This window comes from Parasteatoda tepidariorum, chromosome 1, assembly GCF_043381705.1.
Source record: "Parasteatoda tepidariorum isolate YZ-2023 chromosome 1, CAS_Ptep_4.0, whole genome shotgun sequence".
Lineage (NCBI taxonomy): Eukaryota > Metazoa > Arthropoda > Arachnida > Araneae > Theridiidae > Parasteatoda > Parasteatoda tepidariorum.
Window position 1 is genome coordinate 106945117 of NC_092204.1, and position 16419 is coordinate 106961535.

General features: G+C 29.5%; 1 protein-coding gene across 3 annotated transcripts in view; it reads left to right on the plus strand.

Annotated features, from left to right (window-relative positions):
• Positions 1-16419, plus strand: part of LOC107455782 (Histone methyltransferase 4-20) — a gene marked incomplete in the record, with an annotated part of 50894 nt that overhangs the window by 14850 nt on the left and 19625 nt on the right. For all 3 annotated transcript variants that reach the window (XM_071184828.1, XM_071184829.1, XM_071184836.1), the window contains 4 exon segments: positions 912-1024; positions 3460-3646; positions 11545-11681; positions 14041-14210. In XM_071184828.1, coding sequence (XP_071040929.1) covers positions 912-1024; positions 3460-3646; positions 11545-11681; positions 14041-14210 — 607 coding nt within the window.

Genomic DNA, 16419 nt, shown 5'->3' on the forward strand with positions numbered 1-16419 from the left:
AGGAGTGCAACTTTTCGTGTACACTTTCATGACTGCTCTGTCTAATAATTAATAAATAAATTTTGTACCCTCCTTCCCAGCCAAGACCTGTTTTAATCCTTCCACTCGGCAACGACTATATATATATATATATATATAAATATAAAACGTTGTTGCCGAGTGGAAGAATTAAAACAGGTCTTGGGTAGGAGGGTACAAAATTTATTTATTAATTATAAGGATATATATTAACTATGTATCTAATATTTAAGGGTAATAATTATTTTTATTTTCTTAGACTCATATTTGGTTTTTGCAACTGACTTCAGACAATTTGTGTAACATAGAATTAATTCATTTTCACAATAAGTTAATAGAATTAATAGAAGAAAAAAAAAACATTTATGGAACTTTGGTCTTCACTGTAACTAGTATTGAAAAGGGAATTCTTTAATCTAATGTTGGTTGTAAAGTTTAAATTTATACAAAAAACGAATTCGAAATTTGTTTTAATTATTTTTGTTATTGAAGACTTTTATTTTATTATATTGCTTAGATAACATTTTATCACATTCTTCGAAAAAAATTCAAATAAAATTTTTTCTTTTATTCTTCCATTTTTTCAATATAAAGAGATTGATAAAAAAAATTTATAAAATGTGTGTGAAATTTTAAAGTGTGCATGGCTTTTAACAAAAATATTGATAATAAAAAAATTTATCAAAATATTTCTCCATTTCTTAAAAAAAGTTTGAGTAGTGTTTTTCTTCTATCTGTTCATTATTTATTCTGGTAGATTTACTAGTAGATAGTCTAATATTGCATGTGGTTTGAGGAAGGCTTTATCTAAAAATTTTGTAATTGAATTAAATTAAACTTAGCCTTCTACATTACAGCTTCAAAGAATATCATTTTAATTTTTTTCTTTCCAGATCTTTAGATATCTTAGAATATTTGATAAAGAATCTGGTTTCAAAATGTCCATTTGTGAAAGGTATTCCCTTGAAGGAAATGTAGGAGCTAAAGTTTGTGCAACCAAAAAATGGTAAATTATTTTTTTGAAAAAAATTTTTTTTGCAACTTCTTATTATTATCCATCTCGAATATTGTTTTTACTGAATTTCAAAATTAATAGGAAACTTATAGTTGAAAATTTGAATTACTGAAACAGCAGATTTCTGTAAAATACTTATTTCAATTTTTAAAAATAATGTTTTTGTTTAAACTATTTTTTAGATAGTTTATTTAAACAAAAATTTAATCTTATAATTTGAGTTTTATTTAATTTAAATATGTAAATGAGCAGTTAGAAATTTTTTTGATTGTGGTTAAAAATTACTGTAAATTAAAACATTTCTGCAATGAAAAGACTATTGCGGTATAGGATTTAATTAATCATGCGCAACTGCATATGGTTCCGTTTTATTTCATCATCAAATTATAGAAAAATCTGCTTTCAAAACAATATAAAGATTTTTTTAAGGTAAAACACATCTGACAGAAATTTAAACTGTGCTATTTTGTACTATATATATTATAGAATTATTTAAAAAAGGTTATAGTTTCTAGTTTTATTGGAATTCTTGACTTGGCGACATATTTTGATAAATAAGTAGAACATTTGTTCTTGAAAAGGAATCTACTATCAATTCCAAGAACATTGGATTTGATTTGACTACTAAAAAATTGTGCGTCTTTTGCTGACATGCCTTCAACAAATCAAATGCATGATAAAGAATTTTTACTTTTTATTGCTGTAAAGGAAAATAGTCTGCGAGAAACAATATTTATTATTCTCTCATCAGTTTCTTTTATTGCGAACAAAAAGATTATTTATTTTAATTAATTCTTATTACTTGTTAATTGATTATTATTGTTAATAACTGTTTGTTTGTTATTGTTAACAATTTTTGTTTTGAATATGTAGTAAATCGTGATTACTGTTTAGGGAATGTCTACTCCACCTAAGAATTTGTTCCCTACTTCTTGTTTAAATATACTTTCCGATTCATTTGTAGAAAAATAATACCAATAAAATTTAAATATGATGCAACTTCCTAATTTTACGAAAACAAAATACAGTAAAACCTCTTGGGAGAGACCACTCTCCTTTCCACAGTAAAATGGTCATTGATGGAGGTTGATAATTCTTAGAGGTTACCTCCATTGACTTCAAAATTGTTATCGAAGGTTCTTTCATAAACTATTTAATTTTAGTCAGTGTCATTTTCTTGGTGTGGAAATGCCACTTCTGTGTTAGTCATGAAAAGACTGATCTATGAATGAAATTTAGCTTTTATAAGAATGATCCCAACTGATATAATTGATTATGTGTGAAAACAAATTTACCAATTATGAATGATAAAGCTATTTTAAATAAATAAACAATTATGTTTTTTTGTTTAAGTTTGCATTTAATTTTATATCATAAAAATTAGTTGACTTTTTAAAAGATGAGAAGTTTGTTTCAGATGCTTAGTTTTTTCTAAAATTAATTATTTTTCTTATTTAACTTTTATTTCTAGAAGTAAATCATTAATAGCATCGTCTTTATTGCACTCTGACTGCAACATGAGGTGGTTTCGTCATAAAAAAACTCTGAATAAGAGCCTCACGCAAATATTTTGAACTACTTATTAGTTTTGCTAAATTTTTTGTTTTTATATTTTATTCGTGTTTCCTTATTTGACCTTTTCACATTTGATGCAGATGTTTGCCGAGCGAGGTTTTCTTCAACACATAGTCTATGGAAAAAATTCCCGTAAATATAGGTGGTCGCTTCATAGAGGTGGTCTTTCCTGGAAGTTTCACTGTAGTTAATATTCAATAAGTTTTGTTTTCCTCATTTCACATGTTTTAAGAAAGCAAGTAAAAAGAAAGCTGTGCAACATAGTTTCAAGAGCACTGGGAGCTGGCATCCATTTGGCGTGCACTTAGATGCTCTCTCCATATGGATAATGTTTTTTTCTTGCAACAGAGTATAATTTAGAGTGAAGAAAAAGTGAGTTGAGGCAAAGCTAAGTAGTTTCAATTGCTGAAAAAAATCAAAATATGTGAATGCAAACAAATTATTAAAAGACAACTTCTCCATTGCTAAGTTATCCTCTCATAATTTGTTTTCATTTTGAAATTTTCAGTATTAGAAACTTTATAGCTTACTCTAGGTTTGCTTTTTATATAATTTAAATTACTTTATGGAGCTGAGAGAGAGAATTTGCTATAAAATTTTTCTCTTGTGGTTAACTAACTAAAACTTTTAAAGTTTGCTCAAAAATTATTTATTCCCCCTTTTGATGAATTTTAATTGTAAAATATGTAGAAATTGTGTGATAAGGACATAATAAATTTTATTTTTAGACAAAGATAAGATAAATGTCAAATATTCTGCCTCTTGACAAAAGAAAAAAAGACTAATTTGGTACACCCTATGTTTAAATTTCTTCAGTTATATTTTTATAACGAAAATAATTTCGTTGTTAGGTACAAAGGGGATAAAATTCATAATCTTGTTGGTTGCATTGCTGAACTATCAGAAAAAGAGGAATCAGAATTACTGAAGCCTGGAAAAAATGATTTTAGTGTCATGTACTCTTGTAGAAAAAACTGTGCTCAACTATGGCTTGGCCCTGCTGCATTTATTAACCATGATTGTAGAGCAAATTGTAAGGTAATATATTAACTTATTATTTCTAAATTTTAATTTTCGTTTCAGGTTTTTACATAATTATTTTTGTTTTTATTTGAGGCTATTACCACCTAGGGCACATAAACGACTGTAGCCATAAAATTTGCTTACTGGGATTCAGGTTGTTAATAAAATAATAATAAATACACTATCTGGCCATTAATGACTGGGCACCCCTCATTTCGGATACATGAGATGCTAGTATCAAGTCAGTAGGGCGTAGGGCCGCCGCGCGCCCGAATCTCAGCTTTAACCCTTTTAGGAAGGCTATCCACTAGGTGTTGGTACATGGCGGCAGGTATTGCTCGCCATTCCTCCTGTAATGCGGCGCAGAGTTGAGTGGTGGTTTTGGGGCGTTGTGATCTGGCCCTCCACCGGCGCTCCAACTCATCCCCGAGATGCTCGATTGGATTGATGTCGGGACTTTGAGACGGCCAGTCAAGCTCTTGCACCCCCATTTCATCATACCAGTCCGTGATGGCATGTGCTTTATGAATGCCAGCGTTATCGTGTTGAAACACAAACGGGCCATTACCGAACTGTTGCCACAGGGTGGGAAGCGCCGAATTGTCCAGGATTCGTACTTATTNACCCTTCTGCGTTCAGGGTTCCACGCACTAACACCAAGGGTTCAAGGCCAAACCATGAGAAACAGGACCACACCATAATTCCTCCACCGCCGAACTTCACAGTGAGGACAATGCACTCCACCGTTCTCCGGGCATTCGCCAAGTCCACACCCGTCCATCAGAGTGCCACAACATGTAGTGAAACTCATCACTCCACATAATGCTTTTCCATTGCTCTACTGTCCACTGGCGACGTGCTCTGCACCACTGAAATCGGTGGCGGCGTTTGATGGAGAGATGTTTGGCTTATGTGCTGCTGCTCGTCCATGGAATCCTTGTGAAATCAGCTCCCGACGAATGGTACGTGTACTGGCAACACTGCCAGATGCAGCCCGGAAGCTGGTAGCGACAGTGTCCAACGACATTTGTCGGTTTGCCTTCACTACACGTCGAAGAAATCGCCGATCCCTGTTGGACATTATTTTGGGCCTACCGGGTCAGGACTGTGATTTTATCACTCCCTCTCGTTCCCATTTCAACGCGACGGCACCAACTGTTGACCGTGGTATCTGGTGGCACGTATGGAATGACCAAATCGGTGGGCGCCTATGATCATGCCCCTTTCCTCCTCATTCAGTTCTCGCCGCCCACTCATTTTCACTGTTAACGCTCGTATGGCCGTCGCCTGCTTGCGAATGGTCTTTCCCCCATCACAGGTTCCGTATTTATTCCACCAGGACAAGTCCACCTGCCGTTCAAGAGGTGTCCGGTCATTAATGGCTAGATAGTGTATGTCTTCAAATAGTGGTTTAGGGTTAGTTGCTCCGTTTTGCCACACATCAGCAAGGGCAAGAAAAGTAAAAATAATTCTTAAATTATTATATGAGTGTGAAAAGAATTGCAAAGGACTGAAAAACTTGTCATTGACAAGATGCCTCTCCTGTAAATGTACATTTTTGATTCCGTATTTGCAGGCAAATATTTTTTCTGAACATTTTAAAACTTCAGTCTGAAAAAATAATGCAAACTTTTTTTAAAAAATTATATTTTAATAATTCACTCTACTAAAAAACTTGAATGAAATTTGAAAAATAGCCTTAATGGGTAAGATTCTACACATCAATTCTCTGGCCCTTTTAAGTTGCGTGAAAGCTGCCATAGGGAAGGGCAATAGAAGAGAATAATAAATAAATACTCTGGTAGTTAAATCTTAATTTATATTGTTCTAAATTAAGAATTTTTTTTTTTTATAAAATTTTAAAAATTGAACAGCTGTTGCACACATTTAATGTGTTCTCCCAATTATAAGTTTTAGTACAAATAGCTTCACAGCATGTCTGTTTACTTAAGAATTTTTTCTTACTATGTCCCTGTTCTCTTTATTTTAAATTGTTAATTCTGAAAAGAAATTGAAAATACAACTTTGTTTACTTTGTAATTTCCGTTTTCATCAGAAAAACCCCAGTGTTTTCTTTTTTTTTTCCTTCCAATCTTTAAACCCAAGTGGGTTTTTTAATATTTTCTTTTTCCAATAAATTTTCTAAGCAAATTCTTTGAAATTATCAACTAGTTTTATAAATTTAACTTAGTAACTTTTTATGCAATATTATGTAAAGTAAAACATATTTCAGCAATCTAATTTTTGTAAACAGATGATGAACAACTAAGCTAAATTCATGAAAAAATTAAGTACATGATTGAAAAAACATATTGCTAAATTATAATATATTACTTATCTATAAAACAAATTATGTGTAATATGCATATACGTAATACTTATTGCATTATTTATTAGGATTGTAAACTCTTCAGGGTTTGTTAATATACAACAATGTGTGTGTAAATGTATATATATATATATACATAGCTGCCAACCCTTCCGCATTTTGCAAGCTTTCTGCATTTTACCCGTCCGCGCTAGTATTTTCTTTAAGTCAACGTCGTTGCTCCTCTAGTAATGGCCTTACGAAGCCCTTTTGCAGTGATCCTACCTTTCGTAAATGGAAGGAATTCCATTTACGTCACATCGTTCAGTGTGACGTAATGGATTTCTCCTCTCTTCTACCAATGAGAGAAGGAATTCAGATTATGTTGCGGGAGCGCTTCCCGTTATCACATGACTTCCTGTTTGCCGGCGCGAAAGCAAACGTTAAAGGAAAATGGCTTGTGTCAAAGCAAAATAGCAATTGGTTTATGGCGATATTTATTTGCTCATTAGATTAATCCTGTTCATTTATTATGGCTGAACGAAAACAATACAAACAAGCCTTTCTATTTATTTCTAGATAGAATTTTGGAGTACATGATGTACGTTGCAACGTATGTAAAAATGACTTTACTATCATGCATTGTGGTAAAACTGATATAGTCAGACACGTAAAATCGACAAAACACCAGAAGAACAAATTTTTTTTAATGTAATTCTGTTTCCATAATTTCTATTAAGTTTATATATAGTGCATACTATTAAATTGTAATTAAACTAATGTTAATATAAGTATTAAAATATTACATATTTCTCTTAAATTAAGAATTAATAAATGAATATTGTACAATCAAGTAGCTGGTCAAAAGTTTTTTTAAAATGTTTTTCCTTTTTTTTTTTTTTTTTTTTTTTTTTTTTTTTTTAAGAAGAGGAGAGTATATTGCTTTTTGTCTATCTTCTGCATTTTTATAACTAGAGGTTGGTAGCTATGTATATATGTATGTATAACATCGTTGCCGAGGCAATTATTAGGCAGAGATCAGCTTTAAAAGTGGTCACGAAATGTTGTGTTCTTCATTATAAGTTAGGGAAAATCTTGCAAAGTAAGTGTGTAAAATGTTTCAATTTAAGGAAAGAGGGAAATGTTAGCAATTGTAATTGGTTTATTAAATAGGTCGCACGATTCCCACAAAAAGCAAAGGGAAAAATATCTTGCTTTTAATTAACGCATACTTGAGCCAAAAATAGATTTGAAAGACAGGATGTAAATTTAAAAGTGTGAGAAAGTGTTTCAATTAGAATAATAATTTAAGAAAATGATATTCAAAAAAGGAATAACATAAAAATATTAATTGAAGCTTTTTATGTTACACACACACACACATATATATATGGGTCATTCTCACGAAAACTGTCATTTTTCAGTTCATAAAATCCCAAAATAGTAAAGTGAATAAAAAGCTCTGAAACTTTTTATATTAATAGAAATATGTAATGGCATTATAAAGAAAGTATATATCCTATAAATTATACTTAATATTTAAATTAATTAATTTTTTAAATAATTAATTTATAATTAATTAATTTATAATAATTAATAATTAATTAATTAATTTAATAAATAAATTAATTAATTTAATAAATTAATTTATTAATTTTTTAATTTATTTTTCAAATTAATTAATAAGTAAATTAATTATTTTCACTATTTAAAAAGTGAGGGAATGACACTAATAGTGAGGGAATGATATTTTATTTTAATACATGTTTTTATCTAAGTTACATCTACCTAAAGTTTGAAAATGATAACATACTAAGTATATCTAATATTTATTATAATTTAGTCTTATATATTTAATAGTTTTTACAGGTTTGGGAAATAAAATTGGCTGGCACGATTGAACAAAAAAAAATTTAATAATATACTCATCTTGAATCATTCCCTCACTTCAGCGTCATTCCCTCACTTTATACACTAGTGAGGGAATGACGAATTCAATAAAATTTAAAAATAACAGTTAGGCCTAATTAATTTCTGAAGTCAATCACATACAATTATATTCATACAAGAAAGCAACATATAATTATCCACTTTCTCGATGAAGTTGTATTTTATTTTACTCTAAAAAATGACATGAGGGAATGACAAATGTAAAAAATTTTACCTGGTTTGATTCATTCAAATTTATTCCACAGCAAAGCTTCTTTAAGTTGAAGATGGAAACATACTGCAATTTTGTTCTATGATGCCAGTTGTTAACTTCTGAAGTTTTTATTAAAATATTTTTATTCTAAGAAGATTGCAGGTGATAAGAACATTGTTGTGAGGGAATGACGCGAAACACTGGGGACAAAGTTTAAAATAGTGCTGTGTTAATATTTTTATCAGAAATTAAATTTAAAATTGATTTTCTGAATTCTATATTTTAGTATTCTGAAATAAAAAACACGAATTTGTAAAAAAATTATTTTTATTTCAGTAAAAAATTTTTTCTTTTTTTAAATCAGCAGTGGGGACAAGTGAGGGAATGACATATTGGTATATTTTAATTACCTAAAATAAATAAAAAATAAAAATTGATAATTTTATTTTTATTCTTTTGTTAGCTTGCATTCTGAAGGACACTTTCCCCGAATTTTTTTTTCGTAAACTGTAAAACAAACATAAAATATACTGGGGACATGAAAATGACTGTTTTTGTGAGAATGACCCATATATATATGTATATATATCAGGGGTCTGTCCAGACATTTTGTGAAAGGTCCGTTTTTTGTAAAATTGTGAAAAAATTACTCGTAATTTGTGAATATAAAATAAACGTTAAGTCACATTTTTAAACCAGGGTCCGCTTTTGTGAATTTGTGCAAATAGGGTCCGTTATTGCAAAAAAACTTTTTCAAGGAGTTTTTAAATTGTAAAGGCATCAAGATTATGCTCAACACTATTAAATTATAATTAAAAAAATTCAATTTTAAAAAATAAACAGCAATTACAGCAGTGTTTTCATTACAGAAAAAAAATGGGAGAGAATTTCTCACCCTTTCTCAAAAACAGGGTGAGATTTCAAAAAGTTAAGTGAGATTTCTAAAAATTAAAAAAACACGAATAGACTTGGAAAAAAATTATTTCTTCAATTATAATACATTTTTAACATCTTCTAATTGAATATTTTTGCTGCATCATCATATGGAAAATGTTCTATATCTACTTTTTCATCAGCTATTATATTTATTTGGCTGAAAAATATCCGTGACGCCCGGTGGCTGAGTGGTAGGGCTTCGCGCTGTCGTGCCACAGGTCCCTGGTTCGATCCTCGGGCCGGGCAAGGTTGACTCAGCCTTTAATCCCTTCAGTGGGTCGATAAATGAGTACCAAGCATGCTTGGGAACTAAACAGTGGGGGTTCCGCGTTCGGCTGACCACCTGACCGGAACATCTGGTCCTGCACCCCAGAGCCCAAGGTCAAGAAAACTGTAATGGGCACAGAAGGCCTTGGCCCTCTATGGGCTGTCGCGCCACTGAGCTTAGTTTAGAAAAATATCCGTGTTTGTTTCGTTTTGACCGTTTCTACCGACATTTGTTTCATTTTCAATTGTCCGTTACGGAGTGGAAGATGTCGCCTTAACAATGTATTTGTCCATCTTAGATTCATGCACAAAAAATGTAAACGTCTTACATGAAGAAACCTTACCTACGGCGAACACGTGGTTGCAGAGAAATGTGTTCTGAAAGGGATTCCGCGGTTCGGGAGGGGGGTTCTGCTGTTCGCATCGGTTCTGAACAATACTGGTAAATAGGGAAACTAGATAACAAGGACCGATGTTCAAAATAGTGAAAGATCAAGGAAGAAAAATGAAACAGATTTTATTCAAAATGGCAAAAGACGAAATTTTTTCCAAAATTCGTGCATTTTGAAATTGATTAATAGAGTGCGCGAACTTCTCGTGCTTATTATTTTTTATTGCGAGTAAAGAAAAAAATATGCGAGATTCTCGCGTTCTCGCGCTGTAATGAAAACACTGATTACAGCTACTAAATTAGTGATGCAACATATAAATATTTGGTATTTAGCCTATACTGCTGAACGCAGAACATTCATTACGGCGAATAAAGGAAGAAGCATCTGCCGAAGACAAAATTTAGTTCGTTTACATTTGTCGTTCTGTCACATTTCTCTTCTGTTACATTTGTAAACCCTTCCTGGGAAGGGTTTATTCGATTAACAAAACAATAATGAAGATAAACAAATTTGTGAAGGGTCCGTTTTTATGAAAAGATATTTTGTGAAGGGTCCGTTAACGGACCCAAATTTCTTCTAAACAGACCCCTGTATATATATATTCAATATTTCAAAGTTAATAAGATTTTTTAGACAAAGAATATAGAAATAAATTAAAATGTTTCTGTTAAAAAAAAATAATTCTGTACTGTGTATGTTAAAAGATTAGACCAAAATAGCCCCATTTTATATTAAGATCTCTATTATAGACTTTATTTGTCTTCATCCACTGTACCTTTTGAAGAAGAAGAAAAATCTCTATTTAGAGATAAAATTTAGAATATCAATTTAAAGTCAAAATATCTCATCTAATTACTCATTTATTCACTGCTTCTTTTATAAAAACTGGACTAGAAGGAATTGCTTAGGGACTGAATGTTTTCTGTTATGTTTAAATATTTTAATGTTAAATATATTATGTTTCAGATATTTTAAATTTTTAGTTTCATGAAATTGTCACGACATTCGATTAATAACCAGTACTAAATATGTGTTTTATTTATTAATGTTATTTTTGTTTGTTAATATTTTATTTAATAAAAATTTTGTTAATTATAAAAAAGATTAATTTATCTAGTGAATATATATATATTAGTTGTTCACGATATATTCATTTGTACATAGTTATTTATTAAATTTAGTAAGCTTTCTACATGTCCATTAAAATCTTAAATTATATACTTGGAATGCTTAGAAAACAAATGTTTATATTTATTTAGTTTTCATTTACTTCAAAAGCAAAATGTATAATAAAGATAATAGTAAATAATTTTTTGTACAATGTAACGCATATTTAGAATTCATACCTATTCAAATGAACATACTATGTGTAACAATAAGATAAGTGCATTTTATTTCATGAATGTTTACAATGCTTTTAAGAATTCCATTCATTAAATTTAAAGCAAATTATGTGTTTGTTTATAATTTTAAACTAATCACATAACTTATTCATTACATTTTGAAAAGAATCATTTTAGCAACTTCATCATTAAATATTAAGAAGGTAATAAAATGGCTAGAAGATTCCCATAACTATTTCTTAGTAATAATCAAGCTAATTTTTCATAATGTAATATATCTTTTGTTTATATTTAGTATATATAAGTATTCATGTAACAAGTGGTTGAAAAACTCATTTTCAAATAGGTCTTTTCATGCAAAAACCCTTTTTATTCCCGGGCAAAATTCTGTTTTTTGTCCATGTAGGCTGGGTGTTTACGGAGCCTGGTTTCTATGCATTTTAATTTTCGAGCATTAATAACTTTATCTTTTAAAATTCTTCAAATTAATCCGATTTTTTTTTTTGTGTGTGTGCTTCTTTTAGTTTGTTGCTACAGGAAGGGATAGTGCTTGTGTTGAAGTTTTGAGAGATATAGATTTGGGTGAAGAAATAACCTGTTACTATGGTGAAGATTTCTTTGGAGATAATAATTGCTATTGTGAATGTGAAACATGTGAAAGGTACTAATTGTTGATGTATGTTTCTATATTGTTATGTATGCAAGATTGAGAAACATTTATTATTAAATAGGTAAAAAAAAAAGATAAATACTGAAATTTTGCACGTTATATTCCAGGCATGTCCAAAGATTTCTGTTTCAGCAAAAATAACCATTTCTTTCTAAAAGCAGGGATGTGATTCTTCCGCGGATTCGCTAATTTCCGATTTTTTTTTTCGTCAAATTTTTTCTTGCTAATTTCCGATTTTTTTTTTTTTTTTTTTTTTTTTTTTTTTTTTTTTTTTTTTGCACATGTTAAAATATTTTATGGGGAATTTAATTTTCCTCAGAACGAAAGTATTTAAGTCCTCATTTTTCCCTCTGACGTTTCTCTAAAAATCATTTCCTTGGGATAAAACTGGTTGACCTTTATACAGGAATGAGATTTTTTTGCTTTTGTCTCGAATTTCAGCCTTTTTTTTTTTATCAAAAGTTCTCAATTCTCTGAAAGTTTCGTTTTTTTTTTTTTTTTTTAAATGTAATTTTATAAATATCCCCTTTTTTAAATAAATTCATTCGTTGAAATTAAAGAATAATATTTATTTACGATTATCAAAGATGAACAGAAAATTCAAACTACGTCCTAGCTGCTAACCCTTCTGCATTTTTACTTATTTAAGCTATTTTCTCCGATTTTACGCACAGAAAATAAGATATTCCGTATTTTTATCCGCCCTGCCGGATAGCACGTATTTTCATAATCCAGACGTCGCTGCTTCCTGTTTTCTGACGTGAAAGCAAACTAAGAAAAAAAAAATAGAGGTGGATTAGCGTTGAAAATATTTATTTGCTAATTCAATTAATCTTGTAAATTTCTATTTATTATGTCTAAGCAAAAGCAATACAAACCAGCCTTTTAGAAATCGTAAGTCCAGTCTCTGCAAATATCTCGATTCTTATTCACGCAATTTTAATATCAATCATCGATTTTCATACTTACCTGATTTAAAAGTTTCGTATTTTCTTATTTATGCTATTTAAATATCGTGCATTATGATTCTTATTCATGAAATTTAAAAATCCAATGTCGCATTTTGTATTTATGCATTTTTAAAATCGCGATTTTATTATCAAACATCGATTTTAGTATTCACCTTATTCTAACTTGAACGTTGCGATTCTTATTCAGGCCATTTAAATATTGTACATTGCGATCCTTATTTACGAGATTTAAAAATACAATATCGCGATTTGTATTTACGCGCTTTTAAATCCCTATGTAGCGATTCGTATTCACACAAGCTTAAAATCCATTGTTGTGATTAGTTTTTACGGTTGTAATAATCGATTCAAACATCGATTTTCGTATTTATATGTGCTTTAAAAATTATGCATCGTGATTCGTATTTACGTGATCAAAAAATTTCGCATCGTGATTTGTATTTTCGCATTTTTTAAATTCAATATAGAGTTTCATATTCACGTGATTTAAAGGCCTCATATCGGGATTCACATTTTCTCAATTTAAAATTATGCATGTGATTCGCGTTCATGTATTCATACAATTTTAAAATTAATCATCAGGATTTATAATCACATGGTTTACAAGTTTAAAAATCTCACTTTTTTTGTCAAATTTTTGGATATGTATATATATATATATCTCTTAGATTTCCTCTTTTTTACTTTCTGACCGCTCTCATCCCTGTAAAAAAGGTTTTTAAAGTCATTTTAATAACTAAAATTAGAAAGTGTTGCTACCATAACCTCCTACAATTGGATAGGCCAGTGTGGCACTTTTCATAATTTGATTGAAAAAAGATAGCCAACTGAATTTTGCAGCTTATTCTTTTAATTTGGTTTTTCAATGAATCGATTTGACTGCAATAAACCACAGATCTTTAGTGTATGAAAACTCTAACTTTCCCTTTATTCATTTTAAAATTTTTTTTCTGAAATTATGAGGAATAAAAATGTCTAATTGAGGGAATGTTATCAAATTGTACATAAGTGCTTTTTTGTACAAATTTCTTGGAAATCTTGAATAATTTTATGGAGGAAAAAAATACGTACATATATCCATCGACAATTTCACTGCAAAATTTTAATGGGAATTGAGAGATCATTCATTTTATAAACCAAGTAATATTATAACATTGTGTCATCACGAATGATGTAAAAACTAGTGGATGCTTGAAAAACTTAATCACTCAAAAAAATTCTGTCAAAATGCTATACACTACAAAATTTATTGGATGGTTATAAAAATTTTATTTATTATTATAAAGATTGATTAAAAACTGTAACTTATGTTATTAAAAATTTGTTTTTGACTGTTTTTTTATATCATCTAAAAAAAAATTTTGTATATAATTTTGCAGGAGAGGTCGAGGAGCTTTTAGTACTAAAACTCCTAAACACGAATATGGCATGGATTCTAGACTCGTGTATTGTTTGCGGGAAACCGACAACAGGTTAAATCGTTTTAAAAAGCAAGTTAACACCGCTACTAAATCTGCTGAAAGAAACGATATTCTATCGGCTATGTCTGGTAAGGTTGTCTTATGTTTTTAGTTTAGTTTTCCAATATTGCAAGTTTTTTTAAAAATAAAAAAAAAAGTAAATATTTGATTCTAAGAATTAATCTTCAGCCAGTTAGATAACTCTACCTATTTAAATGCAGGTTTAGGAAAAATAGTGTTGTTGTTTTTTTTTAGATTCTTTAGCTAATGGCTGGTAAGTGGTATATGTATAGAAATGGTATATGTTTATATGTATAGAAATGAGCCTGAAAGCTAATGACAAATCATAACATAAAAGAAACTTAGGAAAAGTAAAATAAACAATGTTAAATACAATTTGCAAGACATTAACATAAAATAGATTTTTTTTTCCTAAGCTGGTGTAGTAAAGCTTGGCTCAATTCATTGTTATTGAATCACTGCGCTGGATGCTCCTTTACATTTTTATCATCCCCATATGAATTTAAATCAAAATTATCTCAATAAAGCTGCAAGATAATTAAATTAGTTTTCATTTTATTTTATAATTATACGAAAATCAAATAAGCATAATGTGCGATAAACTAATAAATATTAACTTCAACTATAACAAAAAATTGAAACATGAATACTGAACTTCTTGATACAGAATAATAATGCTATAGCAAATAAGATAGTTAGCCATGATGTTACGATTAAATGAAATGTTTAAATTCATGTAGTGAAAGAAGAAAAAATTCTTGAAACCAAATAAATTCAAAATTAACTTATACAGGGTTGCCACAGGTGACTAAAATACAACTATTTGCAACTATTTTCTACCTGAGGCAACTATGGCTACTTTTTTTTGCCTGAAAAGGCTATAAAAGCAACTATTTTCAGAAAAAGGAGACTATTGGGAGACTTTTCTGTGCTCCTAGCAATGTTTTTTTTTAGCATAAATTGACAACCTGCTGCTCGCGGTAGCTTCTGAACATAATGAATTTTTTTCTTCTAAATTACAAAAAAATATTGAATTGCAGATTTGAGTCATCACTTTTTAATGCACTCAATTTGCACACATTCCATTGTGAATCTATTTTGTTTCTCAATCGCCTTTTCAACAGTTATTGCTAGGAAACTCTGCATGATTTTGAAGAGCCAAATTTTTAATACGATACTATGGTGCATGAATTTCGAATTTTAGTAATCACTTTTTCAATATGTATATATATATATATATATATTTGCTAAATCAATTATTGATAAAAGGAAAAATTATGTGAAAGGGAAAATTAATAGAAAGAGTGTTTTTTTTTTTTTGCAAATTATTTTTCTGTGTTAATTCTAGCATTTAAAAGTATTTAATGTTCTGCAAATATACTGATTTTTTTTTTATATAAAAATTTAGTGCTAGAACACTAACGTTTATTTAGAAATTATCATATTGGCCGTCAATTTGACTAAGTGGCTCATGGTATATTAAAGTGAAGTCATTTAATGAAATTTTAGTAGTAGTATTGAGAAATTTTTGTTCATATTTAGGCAACTATTTTCATAATTTTAGGCTACTATTTTCATGGTTTAGGCTACTGAAAGCAACTATTTTGTTAATTTTTTCCTGTGGCAACCCTGCTTATAAATCTAGACATAGTAAAATAATCTTTATACTAAGTAGTAAAGAAATTGTAGATAATAGTAAAAAAAAGTCAATAATTTAATGTTAATGGATGCCTATTGAGTTGACTACCTTTGTATTTTGTTATGTAGGTGGGTAAGCAAAATGCTAATTGGATTCATTAAAACATACCTTTTAATTTTTAGTGATTAAATAATTGAAATAGAATGTAAATTTCAATTAAAAAGGTTTCTTCTGTCTATTTATGAAAATACTGCTCATAATTCAACATCTATTTTGTCTAAAATATTTTTTAGGGATTTTGATTCCCCTTATGTAGTGTTAGGAATGCTATATCTAATTTCTTTTGTGTGTATTGCCTTTTAATGTAAGTTTTAATGATTGCGAATCAAACTTGATTTTTTTTTCTTTGTTCATATGATTTTTAATCTGCTAGAATCAGCTAGTAAAATAGAGGTTGCTGAAATGTTGATTATATGTGAAGTTTAAAGGAGGGTCTTATTTTTTTCCCTTTCTTCTAACTTTTGGATATTAACTCTGGCTTATAAAATTGAAAACATTAGGTTTATTTAATTATTTGTTGGTAAATTACCTATCTTTATTATACCCCCTTGACCCAAGAAACAAACTTCAGGTAGTGC